Source organism: Vulpes vulpes, chromosome 9 (assembly GCF_048418805.1).
Source record: "Vulpes vulpes isolate BD-2025 chromosome 9, VulVul3, whole genome shotgun sequence".
NCBI classification, from domain to species: Eukaryota; Metazoa; Chordata; class Mammalia; order Carnivora; family Canidae; genus Vulpes; species Vulpes vulpes.
Genome location: NC_132788.1, coordinates 101,132,369 through 101,151,805, shown reverse-complemented (window position 1 = coordinate 101,151,805; position 19,437 = coordinate 101,132,369). Strand labels below are relative to the sequence as shown.

The following is a 19,437-nucleotide window of genomic DNA, read 5'->3' as shown; positions in this document are numbered from 1 at the left end:
TAATAATATATTTTATTTAACCTATTTAACCCTATTTTAATAATATATTAATTATTTATATATATATAATATATATTATATTATTATATATAATAATATATTAATAATTTTAATATATTATTTATATTATAAATATATATATATTTTAATATATATATAAAATAAATAAATAATAAAATAAATAATAATAAATAAATAAAAATAAATAAAATAAATAAATAAATAAATAAATAAAATAAATAAATAAATAAAATAAATAAATAAAATAAATAATAAAATAAATAAATAATAAAATAAATAATAAATAAAATAAAATAAATAAAATAAATAAATAATAAAATAAATAATAAAATATATATATATTTTTAATATATATTATAAATATATATATATATTTTAATATATATATTTTTATATATATATATATTATATTATTATATATAATAATATATTAATAATTTTAATAATATATTTTATTTAACCTATTTAACCCTATATTCAAAACAGTATCTTTTAGTATGTCTATATATCAATATATGCAATCGATATTAAAATTATTTTTAAAAAAAGATTTTATTTTCTCAAAGATTTTATTTATTTGAGAGAAAGAGAGAGAGAAACTGAGCACGAGAGAGAGAGAGAGAGAGAGAGAGAAAGAGAGAGCAAGCAAGTGAGCAGGGGGGTAGGGGCATAAAGAGCAAGAGAAGCAGACTCCTTGCTGAACAGAGAACCTGATGTGGGGCTTGATCCCAGGACCCTGTGATCATGACCTGAGCTGAAGGCAGATGCTTAACTGACTGAACCAACTGGGCACCCAAAAAAGATTTTATTTTATTTAAGTAATCTCTACACCCGACATGGGGCTCAAACCCCCAACCCTGAGATCAAGAGGTGTGTACCCAGGAGCCCCTTAAAAATTATTAATGAGATATTTTGCATGCTTTTTTTTTTCTTATGAGGGCTTCAAAATCTGGAAATATCAAGTCTAAATCGAGAAATACTAAGTCTTCAAAATCTCAATTTAGATACACCACGTTTCAAATGCTCAATTGCTACACGAGGTTCCTGGCTACCGTACTGGACAGCACAGTCCAGAGGCACTGACTGGGGAGCGTATACACTTTGTTCAGTCTATCTCCAAGAAAACTAAGCACGTTCAAGTGGCAGCTCTGACCCACCTTCATCTGCTGAAAACTCAGAATCACAGACTTGGAGAGCGATGTATTCCTTGGGGATCTAATAGCAGCACTCACTACCTGAGAGTTCAGGTAAACCTGCTCTTTCTCATTTGCTTCTTCAAAGAACGTTTCATTTGTGATGTTTCCAAGAGAAGAATAAGAAATAAAAGCAATTGCACTGGGACCTGAGAAAACAGAAAAATGGAGGTCTTTAATAGTGCCACCATTCTTCCCCACACCTACCATCCTCACACACCTATACGTACACACAGGTATATATGGATGTGCATATTCACCTATGTGAGGGTCAAATTATTATTATTATTTTTTAAAGACTTTATTTATCTATTCATTGAGACAGAGAGAGGCAGAGACACAGGCAGAGAGAGAGAAGCAGGCACCATGCAGAGAGCTCGACATGGGACTTGATCCAGGATCACGCCCTGGGCTGCAGGCGGCGCTAAACCGTTGCTCCACTGGGGCTGCCAGTGAGGGTCAAATAGAGATTCTCACTGTCTCTCCCTTTTTCATTTCTGAGACACACATTGTGTTTGTGGCCTTGAACCTTTTTTTTATATTGAATGGGATAAAACTTGGGGTAAGAGGAGAACTGGACAAACCGAGAGGTTAAGCTGATTTGCATAAGAAAGAACATGACTGTAGCCTTAGGAGAAAATGCTGTAAAGTCAAATGGGAGAAGGGTCAAGAAGAGGCAGATGGAATTTTCAGGGGGGAGGAGAGGAAGGTCAGTGGTGAAGAGGAAGCTTAGGGAGTTAGGTAAGTCTTCCATGATGTCATTCCACTTCCTCTGCTGCCTCCTGAAGAGACTTCCGGAAAGGCAGACTTATTTTTCAAGACTTTTAGAAGTGGTTTTGCATTCCTTTCAGATGAAGCATAATGTTGAGACTGGACTCAAGGAAATCCATTAACAGGTTACATATGTGTATCTCTTTGTATGTATTATGAATGTAATCATCTCCTCCCATATGTTATATACGTAAACTAGATCTAGAAATAAATAATGTATATAGAAATCATAATATGCTAATACTTCTATCTATTTATTTATTCAACTATTTTTTTTTTTTTTTTTTTTTTTTTTATGGAATGCCTGCTCTGGTCCAGACACTATTCTGGGTGTACAGTGAGGGACAAAGAAGCCATTTCTGCTCTTATAGATCTTACTTTCTGATGCAGGAGAGAGACAAACAAATATAAATAAATCAGTAAAAGTATATGTCAGAGAACAATCAGTCCTAGGGAGAAAATTAAGTGAGGTTAGGGGACAGAGGGACTTGTCAGATGCTATTTCAGACAGATTTCAGATAGCAGAGTGAAGGGAGGGAGGGCCACGTGGGTATCCAACAGAAGAGTGCTCTACTCTAGGTAGATCTGAAATAGCAGGGACAAAGTTCCAGAGACATGAATGTGCCCAGCTGGTTTAGGGAACAGGGAGGAGGCTAGTGTGGCTGAAGGGTGGTGTGTGTGTGTGTGTGTGTGTGTGTGTGTGTGTGTGTGTGTATACGCCAGAGTGAGAAGAGGTGAGGGCTGGGGATGTGATGGGGGCAGATCCTGCAGGGCCTTATAAGCCTTGAGCAGGACTTTTGCAAGTGGAAAGCCATTGAAAGATGTCAAACAAAGGAATGCTGTAATTTAACATACTTTATCATTTTTATTTTGGGGAGTGGGCAGAAGGAGGGGGAGAGAGAATCTTAAGCAGGCTCCACATCCAGCTCAGAGCCCAAAACAAGGCTCTATCTCACAATCCTGAGATCCTGATCTGGGCTGAAATCAAGAGTTGGACGTTCAACTAACTTAGCCACCCATGTCGTCCCAGGTCAACATACTTCAATAGACTAAAATATATGCATATGGGATATATTTATATCATGTATTTATAATTTTATCATATATTAGAGGAACATTAACATGACATATATCAGTAGGATATTGTTATATGCCAAATTGTATCCCCCCCAAATCAAGTTGAAGTCAACTCACAGAACTTGAGAATGTGACTGTGTTTGAAGACAGGGCCTTTAATAGGGCCAGAGGAGAAAGGGCCTGACTTTGTTGCTATGATGGAAGTGGGCAGTCCTGGGAGGCCTCATGAAGGAGGTGAAAGTTGACCTGCATTGAAGAGTAAAGAAGAGGGATGCCTGGGTGGCTAAACCACTTGCCTTCAGCCCAGGGCATGATCCTGGAGACCTGGGATTGAGTCCCACATCAGACTCCCTGTCTGGAACCTGTTTATCCCTCTGCCTGTGTCTCTGCCTCTTTCTCTCTGTGTCTCTCATGAATAAATAAATAAAATAAATAAATAAAATATTGAAAAAAAAAAGAGTAAAGAAGAAATGTGGACACAAGAAAAGAGACCAGCGATGTGTACCTGTCCCATGTGAAGACACAGGGAGAAGATGGCCATCTGCCAAGGAGAGAGACCTTGGAAGAAACCAACTCTACCAATGCCTTGATCTCAAGCTTCTAGCCTCCAGAAATATGTATATTTGTAGTTAGTTTGAATATGTGGGTTATAGGGCTATAGTATGGGTTATTGGATTATAAGATGTTATGACCATATTCTCGCATCAGTAAGTTTTCTTTGTTCTTTGTAGCTGCCAACAAGTCCACACTACAGAGGCCATATATGTGAAGCAGTTAGGATTGTAGGGACAGGAAATAGGTTAATAGGTTTCTAGATTAAAATCCCAGTTTTATCACTGTCTAGCCTATGCAGCCCATCCTATTGGAATAAATTCCTCGGTAGGTTTCTCTAATCAGGCTTCTGTGGTCTTGTCTGATGGATCAGAAGCAATTCATTTCTGTTTCTCCAAGTTAATGACAGTTTCCATTTGTCAAAATGAAACAGTGGTGGGTGGTTGGAAAAGATGGGCAGGTGATATGTCCATCTGCTCTCGTACTTAGAAATAGCTTATTTCTGGGCTGAAGTATTCGGGCTAAGAGCAAAATCACAAGCAGAAAAGAGAAGAGTGGCTGTAGGTGTCCACAGTCAACCTCCATGACCTGGGTTTTGTTCTCTGAGATGTTTTACAGGGAGGAGGTGTCATGGGTTATATGGATTATATGTCATGGGTTAATATCTTGGGTTACCTAGGACAGTTTTGGTTCACCTCTGGTGGGTGTCTGGGTACAATTAGATAGCACTTCCTTTCAGTCTTAAAGTTGTTACTGTTTGAAGGTCAATTATAAGGGTGCTCTACGTGAACAGTTCTTAACTGGAGGTGGGTGGGTGGGGGGCTCCATTCTGCCCCCTTTGGGGACACTGGGCAATATCTGGAGGCATTTTTGGTTGTCACATTGAGTGTGCACTTCTGGTGTCTAGTGAATAAGGGCCAGGGATGCTGCTCAACATCCTACATAGCACAGGATGGCCCACATGACAAAAAAGGATCCTGCCCTAGATGGGATGTGAATGATAGAGAAACATCCCTCTTTGAGTTTGTCACACCTTGGTCGATGGATTCCTTTCTTTCATTAGGAATGTTGAGACCTCCACCTAAATGTGGATTTAATTCAGTGAATCTTCATCACTGTTCTGTAGGTAATGAACCCATAATGGTGACTCTAGAGAGACATAATTCACGATTGTCATCCTTATGGGGATTCCAGCATGGTGGGGGAGACAAGGTATGGCAATCAAGACAATGCAACATGTTAGATCCAGGATAACGTAGGTTCAAGGGCCTGGGGGAGTGTAGAGGAGGGAGGGCCTGACTCTGGTGCTATGGTAGGAGTGAGCAGTCCTGGGAGGAGGTGAAGGCTGAACTGTGTTGAAGAGTAATAGTTCACCCAATGGTGTGGTGGTTGGCATTCCTAGCAGAGGAACAGCCAATGCAAATGCTTGGAAGTGAGACTATAGGGCCCATGGTGGGGGAGGGTAAATAGTCCTTCACTGGGCACTTCTGTGCCAGGTGCCTCTTCAGGCACATGTAATCACATTACGATGTCTGTAATTTTCTTAAAACAAGTCAGCATAGGCAGTTCGTATGGGTTGAGTTGTGTCCTCTCTGAACTCATATGTGAAATCCTAATCCCCAGTAGCCCGAGAATGTGACTGAAGAGCAAGCCAGGCTGTGGATGTGTTTTGTTTGGCCCACAATGTGAAGTCTTGCACACTCTCTACAAGTTGTGAGTTTCAGAAAAAAACTTTTGGTAACAAGGCAAGTGTGAACTTGTGTGGTTGGAGGTTGGCTTCCATCCTCCACCTAGCCCATTCTCAAATGAGGCAAGTTCAAGTTCTTATCTTCTTGGGGGAGGAGAGGAAGTGATAGGAACTAATTGTTTCATGACACTTCCTCAGTTCAGCACGTGTTTAGTTGTCCACGTTCTGTTGCCTTTACTCAGGGACTTTCACTGATGGTATAGATCTGCTGTATCCCACGTTTACAGGATTGGATTATAAGACCTCATTTATCATGCCTTAATAGTTATAACAATATGGCAGCTATCGTAAGACCAAATTTAAAAACGGAAGGTATTCACGCAAACAACTAAATTTTTGGTTTCTTTTGAAAAATCAGAAAGTCTGGCAACAGTGGAACAATTGATAGTAACAATCCATTCCTTTGAACACAGGCTGTAGCAAATGTTGTAGGCACCCTGACTTTATTCCCTTGGCAGTCTTGTGTTCCTTATATGCTGATGGATTCTACTGCAAGCAACTGCAACTCTCTGCCTAGGAGCATTCCTGGGAGCAGTAAATGTGTTTGATTTGTACACAAGGCAGAGTGGCAGGGCCTGGGAGTTAACCCCTGTAGAAGGGCCACTGATGGGTCAGAGAAGCTCTCTCTCCTTGAATGGGAGACCTCAGCAGACTGAATCACAGTTACCACCAGCAGTGACCTGCTCACTACCATAATAATATCTGTATTGGCTCTCCTCTCTTCTCTGTTTCATTTCCTCTCTTCCTTACTGGAATGGTTGCTTTTATGTGTCAATGTGGTTCGGTCATGCTATTCAGATATTGGGTCAAACATGAGTCTGGGTGTTGCTGTAAAGGAATTTTTTAGATAAGAAGAACATTTAAATCAATGGCTTCGAGTAAAACAGATTACTCTCCATTACACCCACTCTCCACATGGGTGGGCCTCTTCCGATCACTTGAAGGCCTCATGAAAAAGGCTGAGTTCTCCCAAATAAAAGCAAATTCTGCCTCTAGCCTGTCTTTGATCTGCAGCTACAACATCAACTCTTCCTTGGGTCTCCAGCCTACTGGCTAGATTTTAGACTTACTACCTTCCACAAACACAGGAGCTAATTTCTTTTTTTCCTTTTTTTTTTTTTTTTTAAAGATCTTTAATTTATCCATTTGAGAGAGAGACAGACAGACAGACAGAGAGCACAAGCAGGGGGAGAGGCAGAGGGAGAGGGAGAAGCAGACTCCCCACTGAGTTTGGAGCCCGATGTGTGGCTTGATTCCAGGACCCAGAGATCATGACCTGAGCTGAGCGCAGATGCTTAACCATCTGAGTGTCCCTGCAGGAGCTAATTTCTTTCTTTCTTTTTCTTTTTTTTTTTTTTGAAGGAGCTAATTTATTAAAATCTCCCTCTCTGTTTCTCTTTCTCTCCATCCTCCACCCCCCACACCAGATTGATTTCTGTTTCTCTGGAGAAGTCTGACAGATACACCTACTGATGCTTCCTGGAATTACCTCCCAAATAAACTTACACTTCTCTCAGGGACTGCATTTCCATGAACCCTAACTGAGACCTGGACAGAAGAGCCCCCAAATTGGAAAGAAGTATCTTCCATGCTGAAGACTAGAAAGCCTCCACTTTGGGGAGTTTTTTTTTCCCTAAGGAAAAGACTCAGTTGACAGTCTTAGGATAACAAACTCATTAGGAAGGAGCTTGTTGGGGACTCTCATTATCAGTATCAATGTATGATGGGGACTCTCATTATCAGTATCTGTATGATACTGATCTATGTGTCTTAGAGGTTCTGAATACAGCCACCATGTGTACCTTGTATGTTTTCCTGCACGATGTCATCACAGTGGATATCCACTGAGTTCATGTGGGTGTTCAAGCTGAAGATCTGTTCTTCAGAGCAATTGTCTGTAACAACTCGAGTTTCAATAGCTGGTGAGAAAAGCAACAGGCAAGTTTACCTTTAATATAAGCTTTAAAAACATGTATAGCAACATAAACAAGTTACGTTTACTGAATGTCTAGGATGTGCCAGGCACTGTACATTGTCTTATAAGCCAGAGAGGGACCCTTATCCAAACGAGGAAACTGAAATTCAGAAATTAAGTAAAACCTTAACTCCTGGAATACAAGTTCTTAACTAACATTGTTTAGTAACCATCTTTGTTTTTTTAGAAAAAGATTTTATTTATTTACTTATCTAGAGAGAGAGCATGAGCAGGTGGAGGGGCAGAGGGAGAGGGAGATAACCTTAAGCAGGTCCCATGCTCAGCGTGGAACTTGATGTGGGGCTTGATCTCAGGAGCCTGAGATCATGACCTGAGCTGAAATCAAGAATTGTAGGCTCAACTGACTGAGCCACTCTGGCGCCCCCTCTAGCAACCATCTTTCTGGCAACAACTCTGTTTCTAGAAATTTATTCTCAGAAAATAATCATGGGCGGGAGGATAGATTTAGCTACAAGGAAGTTCACAACAGCATGGATGATAGTGTGAAAAATAGGAAATGACCTAAATGTTCAACAGGAGGAACTGATTCAATAATTGATGGCTTGTCTCTATAATGGGGAACCATGCTTCCATGAAAATGAAGTCACAGGGGAATTGCCATCAAGAAACAAACTAATGAAAATATTTAACTTAAATATTAGCAGATGGTCAGAGGCTGGCTCTGGGTTTGAAATTGTTGAAACTAGGTGACGGGTACAGTCGGGTTCCTCCTGTGTCTCCCCGTTCACAGATGAGGGGAATGAAACCCCCATCAGTTGGGACCTGGCCAAGTCAGGAATGTTGAGAGCTATTGTAATCTGAAGAATAGCTTAATTTTGAATGAAATGAACGCATGAATAAAATGAATGAATGAATAAATTAATGAATGAGTCTCAATTCCAGTTGCCTAAGAAGGTTAGGCACTAGATTTTGTTTAATATTTAAAAAGTTATTATTATTTTAATAGAGCATAAACTATCTTATCTTGCAAATTGGTAAAACAAAATGGTTAGTTAGTCATACATAAATCCTTAGATATCTTCAGGCAGAATAAAACACAGCAAACGGTATTTCTGGAAGCGAATATGGTGATGTATATCAGAGTCTATATAAAAGGTGTCTTTTCTCCTTGACCTAACAATTCTTATTCTATGAATTTATCCTAAGAAAATACCAAACAAATATGCACGACAGATTTTCAATGGTCTTTTTATCACAGGGTTTGGCAAAACCCCACATTTCCCAGAATAGGGAATAAATACAATGTAAATAAATTATATACAATGCAATTTGATAAACCATTGAAGACAATAATGTAGGCAACGAGGATGTATATAATTTACATGGAAAGATGTTAGTGATGTAATGAGTGAAAACTGTATGTTACAATGTCACATACACAGCCAATATGCATCTTCCTCAGACATGCACCTATGTGGTTATAAGATTGGAAGACAGCAGGTTTGGCTAGTCTAAACTTAGTTTTGTTTATATGTTTTTTTCCTATTTTAAAAAAATTTAATACTTGGCTTTGCTATGATATTTTATTTATTCTTATTTTTTTAAAAAAGATTTTGTTTATTTATTCATAGAGACACACACAGAGAGAGAAGCAGAGACACAGGCAGAGGGAGAAGCAGGCCCCATGCAGGGAGCCCGATGTGGGACTCGATCCCGTGTCTCCAGGATCACACCCCAGGCTGCAGGCAGCACCAAACCGCTGAGCCTCGGGGGCTGCCCTATTTATTCTTATTTTTTTAAAATAGAGAAATGATTACTACGGTCAAGCTATTTAACATATCATCTCCTCAGGTGGCTACATTACGAATATGTATGACAAGTATGATGAAAGTATTTTTATTTAAAAGATATGTAGTGGGCAGCCTGGGTGCCTCAGCAGTTTGGCGCCTGCCTGCCTGCCTTCAGTCGGGGGTGTGATCCTGGGGACCTGGGATCCAGTCCCACATCGGGCTCCCTGCATGGAACCTGCTTCTCCTTCTGCCTGTGTCTCTGCCTCTCTCGCTGAGTCGCTCATGAATAAATAAATAAAATCTTAAAAAAATGTGTAGTAAGATATTCTTTCTGGGATGGAACAAGTAGCATCATTATGACATGTGCCCATAGGTATTAGGCATTGGATTAAAAAAAAAAAACCCAAGACTACTTTTTTTAAATTAATTTTTTAAAATTTTTATTTATTTATGATAGTCACAGAGAGAGAGAGAGAGAGGCAGAGACATAGGCAGATGGAGAAGCGGGCTCCATGCACCGGGAGCCCGACGTGGGATTCGATCCCAGGTCTCCAGGATCGCGCCCTGGGCCAAAGGCAGGCGCTAAACGGCTGCGCCACCCAGGGATCCCCCCAAGACTACTTTTAAGCAAAAATCCCAGACTCAGGATTGGAAACCATTGGCGATCTTCTCTCTCTCTCTCTCTCTCTCTCTCTCTTTCTCTCTCTCTTTCTCTCTCTCTTTCTCTTTTTCTCTCTCTCTCTCTCTTTCTTTCTTTCACAGCTCTACAGAGGTGTGATGAATGTGCAATAAATTGCACATAATACAGTGTACAATTTGATGAGCCTTACTGAACGTATATACCCATATATATAATATATACCTGTGAAACCAACACCATAATCAAGGTACTGAACATGTCTCTCATTCCCAGCAGTCTCCTCAAATTTTCTCATGCTTTTTTACTCCTGCTTCCCTACCCCCTCCACCACACCCTCCAGCCCCTGGGGCATCATAGATTACCTTGCATTTTCTGGAAGTCTATATAAGTGGACTCAAACAGGACATTTATTTTTCTAATTGTGTAACCCAGATTCCAGCTTGTAACTAGCCCCCTGTGTGTATCAGGCCATATTCTCTTCTTACCCATAATACTGTTGTGGATTTTCTGGATTTTTTGCTCCGGGAATTTCAAGGCAATTTGTAGAGCCTCAGATTCCGTATCTTGGAGAACAGTCGTGGCCCAAGATGCGACTTCTCCCTTCTCTCCCATTCCCGGTAAAGTGGTGTAATTAGTGAGAAATGACTTGAATGTCTCAACAACACGTTGCAGCTTTGAAGATACAAAGAATAAGAAAAAAAAAATTCCAATCTGATTAATCCCACACCCTGAGGGAAAGTAGAAAGCATGAGAATGCAGCTTCTGGAGCCAGAGGACCCAGTTTCAATCCTGACTCCACCACCGACTGGCTGTGTGAACTTGGAAAAATCACTCAATGTTCTGTGCCTCGGTTTCCCCATGTTAGAATGGGGACAATAAAAGAATCTCATAGAGTTTTTTGGAAGATTAAATGAATTAAGAGATGCTACCTTTTTAGAACAGTGTCTGTGCCAGGTAAGCACCAGATGAGAGTTAGTTATTATGAACATCTTTTACCAACAGAGGAGTGGTAAGGTTGCCAGAAATGAACCAGTGTTTCTCCATTAGGGTAATTTTGAGCCTCCAGGGACATTTGGTAATGTCTGGAGATATTTGGATTGTCTCTATTGAGGTGATGCTACTGGTATCTAGTGGGTGGGGGCCAGGGATTGCTGCTCAATACCCTGTAATCCACAGGACAGCCCTCTTCCCAGGAAAGTGACCCAGGCTAAGATATCAATGGTGCCAAAGCTGAGAAAATGTGAAGTAGAGTTATAGCTCAAAAGGCATTCTAACTGGCCTTTTTTTTTTTTTTTTTAACAAATATTTTATTTATTTAAGAGATAAAAAAAGGGAAAGCACAAGCAGGGAGATGGGGAGAGGGAGAGAGAGAAGCAAATTCCCCACTGAGCAGGGAGCCTGATGTGGGGCTCTATCCTAGGACCCTGGGTTCATGACCTGGCTGAAGACAGATGCTTAACCAACTGCACCACCCAGGTGTCCCCTAACTGGCCTTTTAATTTTATTCTTTAAAAAGATTTTATTATATTTGTGAGAGACACAGAGAGAAGGCAGAGAGACATAGGCAGAGGGAGAAGCAGGCTCCTTGCAGGGAGCCCGATGTGGGACTCGATCCTAGAACTCTGGGATCACCCTGGGCCAAAGGCAGACGCTCAACCGCTGAGCCACCCAGGCGTCCCACTAATTGGCTTTTTTAAATCAAGAAATTTATCTATGAAGTAAAGCAAAGAGATGAGCCACAGGGTGAGAAGAATGAAGAGCCAAGGTGAAGTTTTATAAATATAAGTGTAATAGAACTGTAATATAGGTGATTTGGAAGACAATTTTTATGTGAATCCCTGTATCCTTGTACTTAAACAAGGACTGGCAGCATCAGCATCACCTGGCAGCCCATTTGGAATGCAGTCTCTTGGTGGGCTGAACCCAAATCTGTACTGTAACACATTCCCTAGGGGATTTGTGGGTACAGACACCTCAGAGGTATTGCAGGTTTGGTTTCAGACCACTGCAATAAAGTATCATGGTAAAGCTATTCAAATAAAGTTTTTGGTTTCCCAGTATATATAAAAGTTTTGTTTACACTATACTGTAGTCTATTAAGTATGCAACAGCATTCTATCTAAAAAATGTACAAAATTAAAAAAAAAGATTTTATTTATTTATTCACGAGAGACACACAGAGAGAGATAGAGGCAGAGACACAGGCAGAAGGAGAAGCAGGCCTCATGCAGGGAGCCCGATGTGGGACTTGATCCCGGGTCTCCAGGATCATGCCCTGGGCTGAAGGCCGTGCTAAACCACTGAGCCACCAGGGCTGCCCAAAAATGTACAAATGTTATATCTCCTAGTGCTCATCACGACAGTGCATTTCACCCATTAGCACCAGATGATGTGTGGGAGTGTTGAATCATTATATTGTACACCTAAAACTAATATAACACTATGTTAGCTAACGAATCAAAATAAAAACAGCCAATCAATCAATCAATCAATCAATCAATCAAAATAAACAATGTGTAAACCTTAAAAAATACGTTATTGCTAAAAATGCTGATCATCACCTGAGCTTTCAGTGAGTCATAATCATTGATCACAGATCACCATAATTAATATAATAATAACAAAAAAGTTTGAAATACTGTGAGAATTCACAAAATGTGACACAGAGACATGAAGCAAGCAAAAGTTGTTGGAAAAATAGCACCAATCAATTTGTTCCATGCAGGGTTCCCCAAAACTTCAACTGAAGGGACGAGCCCATTCTGCTAGACTCTAGGTTCTTAGAGACATGGGTCATTCTCTGTTAACATTCAGAGTCAGTTTACAGGTGCTAAGTGAATACTACCTAATAGGCACTTCCTTTCTTTTTTTAAAACTTAATTTAAATTTATTTAAATTCAATTAATTAAAATATAGTGTATCATTAGTTTCAGAGGTAGAATTTAGTGATTCATTAGTTGCACACAACACCCAGTGCTCATTACATCAGGTGCCCTCCTTTTTTTTTTTTAAATTAATTTTTATTGGTGTTCAATTTACCAACATACAGAAAAACACCCAGTGCTCATCCGTCAAGTGTCCGCCTCAGTGCCCGTCACCCATTCCCCTCCAACACCCGCCCTCCTCCCCTTCCACCACCCCTAGTTCATTTCCCAGAGTTAGGAGTCTTTATGTTCTGTCTCCCTTCCTGATATTTCCCAACATTTCTTTTCCCTTCCTTTATATTCCCTTTTATCAAGTGCCCTCCTTAATGCCCATCACCCAGTTACCTCATCCCCCCCTTCCCACCAGCAACCCTCAGTTTGTTTCCTATGATTAAGAGTCTCTTATTTGTCTCCTTCTCTGATTTCATCTTGTTCTATTTTCCTCTATGCTTCTCTGTTTAAACAGGCACTTTCTTGATCTGTCTCTTGTAACTGCCTACAATAACCATTCCTCTCCCCCTTCCTTTTACTGATTGAATGAATTCCTCAAATTTTTTCTGGACCATGTTCTCCATCTACAGACCACATTGTCACAGCTTCCCTTGCAGCTAGTTTTGGCCATGATACCTTCAACTTCTGGGTGGTTGCTTTAAGAGATCTCCAAGCAAATTATCACAATTTCATTAGCATATGATGGAGTGAGTAGATGTATCCCTTTTCTCCACTCTCCCCTCTTCATCTTGTACTCCAGACAAATTGCCCTGGACTCATTTCCTCTCTACCCACTGGTACAAAAGCCACATTGTGACAACCCAGTTTTGGCCATGGCATCGAGTATAAGATGCCAGGGGATGGTGGAGCAGGTGTTTGTGAAGAATGTGAGTACCCTTAATGACCTCATGAGCACAATCCTTTCACCAGCCTGGACTGTTAACTCAGAAAGTAACAGAGATCCATCTTTTTAAAGCAGTTTGATATTTGGGTCTCTTTGTTGCAGCAGTTCAGCATACCTTTTTTAAAAAAATATTATTTATTCATGAGAGACACAGGCAGGGTGATGGGCACTGAAGGGGGCACTTGGCGGGATGAGCACTGGGTGTTATGCTAAATGTTGGCAAATTGAACTCCAATAAAAAAAATTAAAAAAAAAAAAAAAAGAGAGACACAGGCAGAGAGAGAAGCAGGCTTCATGCGGGAGCCCAATGTGGGACTTGATCCTGGGACTCCAGGATCATGCCCTGAGCTGAAGGCAGATGCTCAACCCCTGAGCCACCCAGGTGTCCCTCAGCATACCTTGATATAGTTTCACTTAGTCTGTCTTTCTTGGTCTGGGTTAGATCCTATCTGTAGGGGGCAATATACATACATGCAAACATCCATGTGGACATATGCTATCTCTACCATGAGATATTTAGCAATATACATATAGTGATAAATGTGATATATTTGTATACTTCACAGTTATACATAATATAAATTATACATAATTTATACATACTATAAATTATTTATAACATTGTACTGTATTATAATTGATTTATATTATAAATAAAACTATTTTTTTAAAAAAATATTTATTTATTCATGAGAGACAGAGAGAGAGAGGCAGAGACACAGAGGGAGAAGCAGGCTCCACACAGGGAGCCCACTGCGGGACTTGATCCTGGGTCTCCAGGGCCACACCCTGGGCTGAAGACAGGAACCAAATCACCAAGCCACCCGGGCTGCCCTATAAATAAAACTATTAAAGTATGTCACATACCATAACATGTAATATATAATATATACAACATATCACACCTATATGATACATATATAATATACAATGTATAGTAGACATATAATATATAGTATCCACATCCACTTGCTAATTTTGGGATTTGTAAACATTTGTTACCTGGCTGGGTTCAGGGGCTGGGCTTCTGCTCACATTCTTCATGCCTTCGGTTGTTGTTGAGGAAGTGGTTTCTGCAAAAGACATCAAAGGAAGTTACTGCTGGAACTGAGAATAAAAGGGTGGAGAAGTGGACAGGAAGGTGACTAACTTTGCATCTAGAAGGTCTGAACTCATACTTTTTTAAATTAAAAAAATTTTATTCATTAATTTTAAAATTCCAGTGTCATTAGCATACAACATTATATTAGTTTCAGGTGTCCAATATAGTAATTTAACAATTCTGTACATTACATTTCTGCACATGAACATACATTTTCTGTACATGATCATCAGTGATCATCAGGATAAGTGTACTCTTTATCTTCATCACCTATTCCATCCATTCCCCCCTGCCCTCAACCTCCCTTCTGGCAACTGCTGGTTTGTTCTCTATAAGAGTCTGGATCTTGTTTGTCTCCTTTTTTTCTTTTGAACTCATATTCTTGTTCACTGGTAAGGTTGTGCTCTTTAGAGCGTCTCCCAGCTGTATCTCCATATTTCTTGTGCATAGATTTCCCTGTCTATATGGTTTCCATGAAAGTGCTAGTGCTTATACAAGATGGTGCTTCTTGGACACAAATCCAAGGGTGGGCACATAACTCAAACTGTACTAAACACATAGCTCAAACTGGACTAATTGGTACATTTCCAAAGAATTTACAATTAGGTACAAAAGAGAGTCAGTTGATCTCTCTTTGGGTGATTGAGTCACTAACAATGGTAAAATTTGGACGTGTTGGTGGTCATATTTCCTGTCCTGTGGACTAAGAAGGCAGAGAAGGCCAGTTTGCACTGAAAAAGAAGAAAGGAGTAGACCCAAGGAGCTTCAGATACTAGGGTGTCTTGATAGTGTGGAGTCCCCATTTCAGTTCATTTAGGAAGCTCAGCTGTATTCTTGTTCTTGAGTTCCAAGACATATCCACGCATTCTTATCATAAACTCATCTTTTCTGGGGATCCCTGGGTGGCGCAGCGGTTTAGCACCTGCCTTTGGCCCAGGGCGTGATCCTGGAGACCCAGGATCGAATTCCACATCGGGCTCCCAGTGCATGGAGCCTGCTTCTCCCTCTGCCTATGTCTCTGCCTCTCTCTCTCTCTCTCTCTCTCTCTGTGACTATCATAAAAAAAAAAAAAGAACTCATCTTTTCTGCTTAAGTTATCCTGAGTTAGCTCTTCTTTGCAATTGAAAGAATCCTGTCTCAGTTGGCGCCTTGTCATCCCCATTTCCAAAGTCCTCTTGTCTTGTCCTTCTTTCCCTTTTTCTCTTCTTTCCATCATCCATTTACCTCCAGAAAGTGGAAACACATACTAGCCTCACCTCATGCATATGTGTGAATGCACACGCCTGTGCACCCCCCCCCCCACATCTTTTCTGGCATTAGACTCAATGAAAATTAAGAAAGGAGACAGACAAGAAGACAAGAATTTCCTTACTTTGGCAAGTGTTTTCATTGGAATTCTGGAATTGTGTGTCCCCAGAGAGGAGTTTGTATCCAGGATTACAGAGACAGTGGAAACCTCCGTCGACATTCTGACATACAGCATTTGTTCCACAATATATATTAATGGGTGGCTTACATTCATCAATATCTGGAACACAGAAGAAGAATTTGGCCATTAATTGGACAAAGATTTATGGAACATTTGATATGTGCCAGAGGCTATACCCTTTCTACTCAATCTGTCCTGGTTTTCCAGAACAACTCAGTTAAGGTAGTGGGTTGTCTTTGTTTTTCCCTTTCCTCATTGACTTTGGTTGGATTCTCTGAGAAGCAGACATTGAGACATGAATTCATGTTCAAGTACCTTATGTAGGAGGTGATCTTAGAAAACACTGGAAAGGAAGTGGTGAAATGAGACAGGGAAAGCCAGATAGAGAGTAAAGAGAGAAGTTTTCATTGTGGCAAATGGGACTTGATTCCCCTGGGACCCTCTGGGAGACAGAGGAGGGCACAGGCTGCAGAGTGACTCCTCAAGGGGTGAGGGGGCTAGGGTATTTACCTGTCAAATTTTTTTAAGTTTTTATTTAAATTGTAGTTAGTTAATGTATAGTGTAATATCAGTTTTGGGAGTAGAATTTAGTGATTCATCACTTATATACAACACTCAGTGCTCATTACAACAAATGTCCTCCTTAATCCCCATCACCCATCTAGGCCATCCTCCACCCACATCCCCTCCAGCAACCCTCAGTTTGTTTTCTATAGTTAAGAGTCTCTTATGGCTTGTCTCTTTTTCTCTCCCTTCCCCTATGTTCATCTGTTTCATTTTTAAAATTCCATATATGAGTGAAATCATATGGTGTTTGTCTTTCTCTGACTGACTTATTTTGCTTAGCATAATATACTCTAGGTCCATATACATCATTGTAAATGGCAAGATTTCATTTTTTTTAAGTTTTTTTATTTATTTACTCATGAGAGACACACAGAGAGAGAGAGAGAGAGAGAGAGAGAGAGGCAGAGACATAGGCAGAGGCAGAAGCAGGCTCCATGCAGGGAGCCTGATGTGGGACTCGATCTTGGGACTCTGGGATCATGCCATAAGGCAAAGGCAGATGCTCAACCAATGAGCCACCCAGGCATTCCAAGATTTCATTCTTTTTGATACCTGAGTTATACTCCATTATCTCACTCTCTCTAAACACATCTTTTTAAAAAGACTTCATTTATTTATTTGACAGAGAGAGAGAACACAAGCAGGGGGAATGGGATAGGGAGAAGCAGTTTCCTTGATGAGCAGGGAGCCTGAAGCAGGACTTGATCCCAAGACCCTGGGACCATGACCTGAGCTGAAGGTAGATGCTTAACCGACTGAGCCACCCAGAGCCCCTAAACACATCTTTATCCGTTCACAGTCGATGGACGTTTGGGCTCTTTCCATAATTTGGCTATTGTTGATAATGCTTTTATCTGCCAAATCTTATCATTTATCAGCAGAGAAGTGTTTGCAGGGATAGTTACTGGTACTTCCACCTGTCCTGAGCATGAACTGAGTGGTCTCCAGTAGCCAGAGAGAGCCTTAGACTTAGTATGCAAAAGAATGGCAAGTGCTGAGGGCATAAAAGTGGGAAACTGACTGTATATGCTGTTATGAACTGAATGTTTGTATGTTCCCCCAGTTCAACATGTTGAAAACCTAACTTCCAGTGTGGCTGTATTTGGAAATGAGGCCTCTAAGGATGTAACTGAGGTTGAATGAGGTCCTAATAATGGGGCCTGGATCTGTTAGAATTAGTATCTGTAGAAGAAGTGACACAAGAGCTTCTCCACCTGCCTGACCACTGTGTGCACATAGTGAGGAAAGACCATGTGAAGATAAAGCAAGAAGACATCTTCGAGTCAGGAATAGAGGCCTCCCCAGAAAGTGGAACTGCCAAAACCTTCACCATGGGTTTCCCAGCCTCAGAACTGTAAGAAAATATATTTCTGTTGTTTAAGCCACCTGGTCTGTGGTGTTTTGTCAAAGCCACCCGAGCAGAGTAATACACTTGCTAGATTAACTAATTGAGTTAGGATGTCTGGATTAAGTCAATGTGTCTCCAGTCCCAAGGCTTACTGTACCCCCTTTGCAAATGTCAGCTAGGTAGTAAAGATGTGTGATTTTCCCATCTGGTATGGCAAACATGAAATCGGGAATTTTCAGACCATGATATAGTAGAGCAGTTGCTCTCAGTTGCCCACTCAACAACTATTCTCTTTTGAGGAGGCCAGACATGGCAATTTTGTTCCCAATTCCTAGGCGATCTCTCCGCCAGCCTCTCCTCCAGCTTTCACTCCACACCCCTTGCCAATGAAATGTAAGGCTGATCTTCCTGGGGCTTCTGCAAGGAACCTAAGCCCAAGACAAAAATCACTACAAAGGAATGAGACTCAGATTGCTGTTGGAATTCCCATCTGCATCCCCGTGAGCTTGAAGATACTTCTCTGATCGCTGGGATATTCACTGATGGATCCCTCGGAGAAGAGGACAGAATGAAAATGTTCTCCCACTGAGGCAGGATAGAACCTACTCCTTAGAGCCAAAGAAATGAGAGACAGTGCATTCATTGAGTGAGAGACATTAGCTGTGCGGGCAGGTTTGAAGAGAGCATGTAGGAAAGTGCTCCAAACAAACAATGAATTAACAAATATGAAACCAGGAACTACAGAACACTCAACATCAGGGGAGATGAAGGGAAGAGGAAGCAGGGGTGAGCAGTGAACCTTGAGATAAAGTTAAATTCATGAGATGTGGCAGGGGAGATGGGGAGGGGGTGAAATAACAGTATTTTACAGATCTCATCTTTTTATTAGGAGAGGGGAAGTGAGGGTGAAATGAAGCATCCTTTTTTTTAAACGCCAGTATAATGAACATACAGTGTTAGATTAGTTCTAGATGTGCAATATGGTGATTCAACAATTCTTTTTTTTTTAAAGATTTTATTTTATTTTTTATATATGAGAGAGAGAGAGGCAGAGATACAGGCAGAGGGAGAAGCAGGCTCCATGCAGGCAGCCTGATGCGGGACTTGATCCAGGGACTCCAGGATCCCACCCTGGGCTGAAGGCAGGCGCTAAACCACTGAGCCACCCAGGGGTCCCTGCGATTCAACAATTCTATATGTTACCCAGTGCTCATCACGGTGAGGGCATTCTCATCCCCTTCACCTGAAATGATGGGGGAAAACAAGGCATCTTGGAAGGGGAAATAATTGATGAGTTAAAAAAAATAGTAGTAGAGAAACACATGTTTCATTATGAAGTTAAGAGAAGGTAACCAGGGGTGAAAGGGGTGGAAAAATAAATTATAAAGTATATTAGAACTTCAAAATATATAAAGGGAAATTCTGGGGCACCAGGGAGGGGGTGC

General features: G+C 40.6%; 1 protein-coding gene across 3 annotated transcripts in view; it reads right to left on the bottom strand.

The window, feature by feature from the left end:
* Window positions 1-19,437, bottom strand: part of ADGRE3 (adhesion G protein-coupled receptor E3) — a 56,925-nt gene that overhangs the window by 12,279 nt on the left and 25,209 nt on the right. For all 3 annotated transcript variants that reach the window (XM_072721379.1, XM_072721380.1, XM_072721378.1), the window contains 5 exons: window positions 16,021-16,176; window positions 14,549-14,619; window positions 10,213-10,399; window positions 7,164-7,280; window positions 1,179-1,363 (listed from right to left, as the gene is read on the bottom strand). In XM_072721379.1, the coding sequence (XP_072577480.1) occupies window positions 1,179-1,363; window positions 7,164-7,280; window positions 10,213-10,399; window positions 14,549-14,590 (531 nt within the window). In that variant the 5' untranslated portion in view covers window positions 14,591-14,619; window positions 16,021-16,176. The remainder of the gene's footprint in view (window positions 1-1,178; window positions 1,364-7,163; window positions 7,281-10,212; window positions 10,400-14,548; window positions 14,620-16,020; window positions 16,177-19,437) is intronic.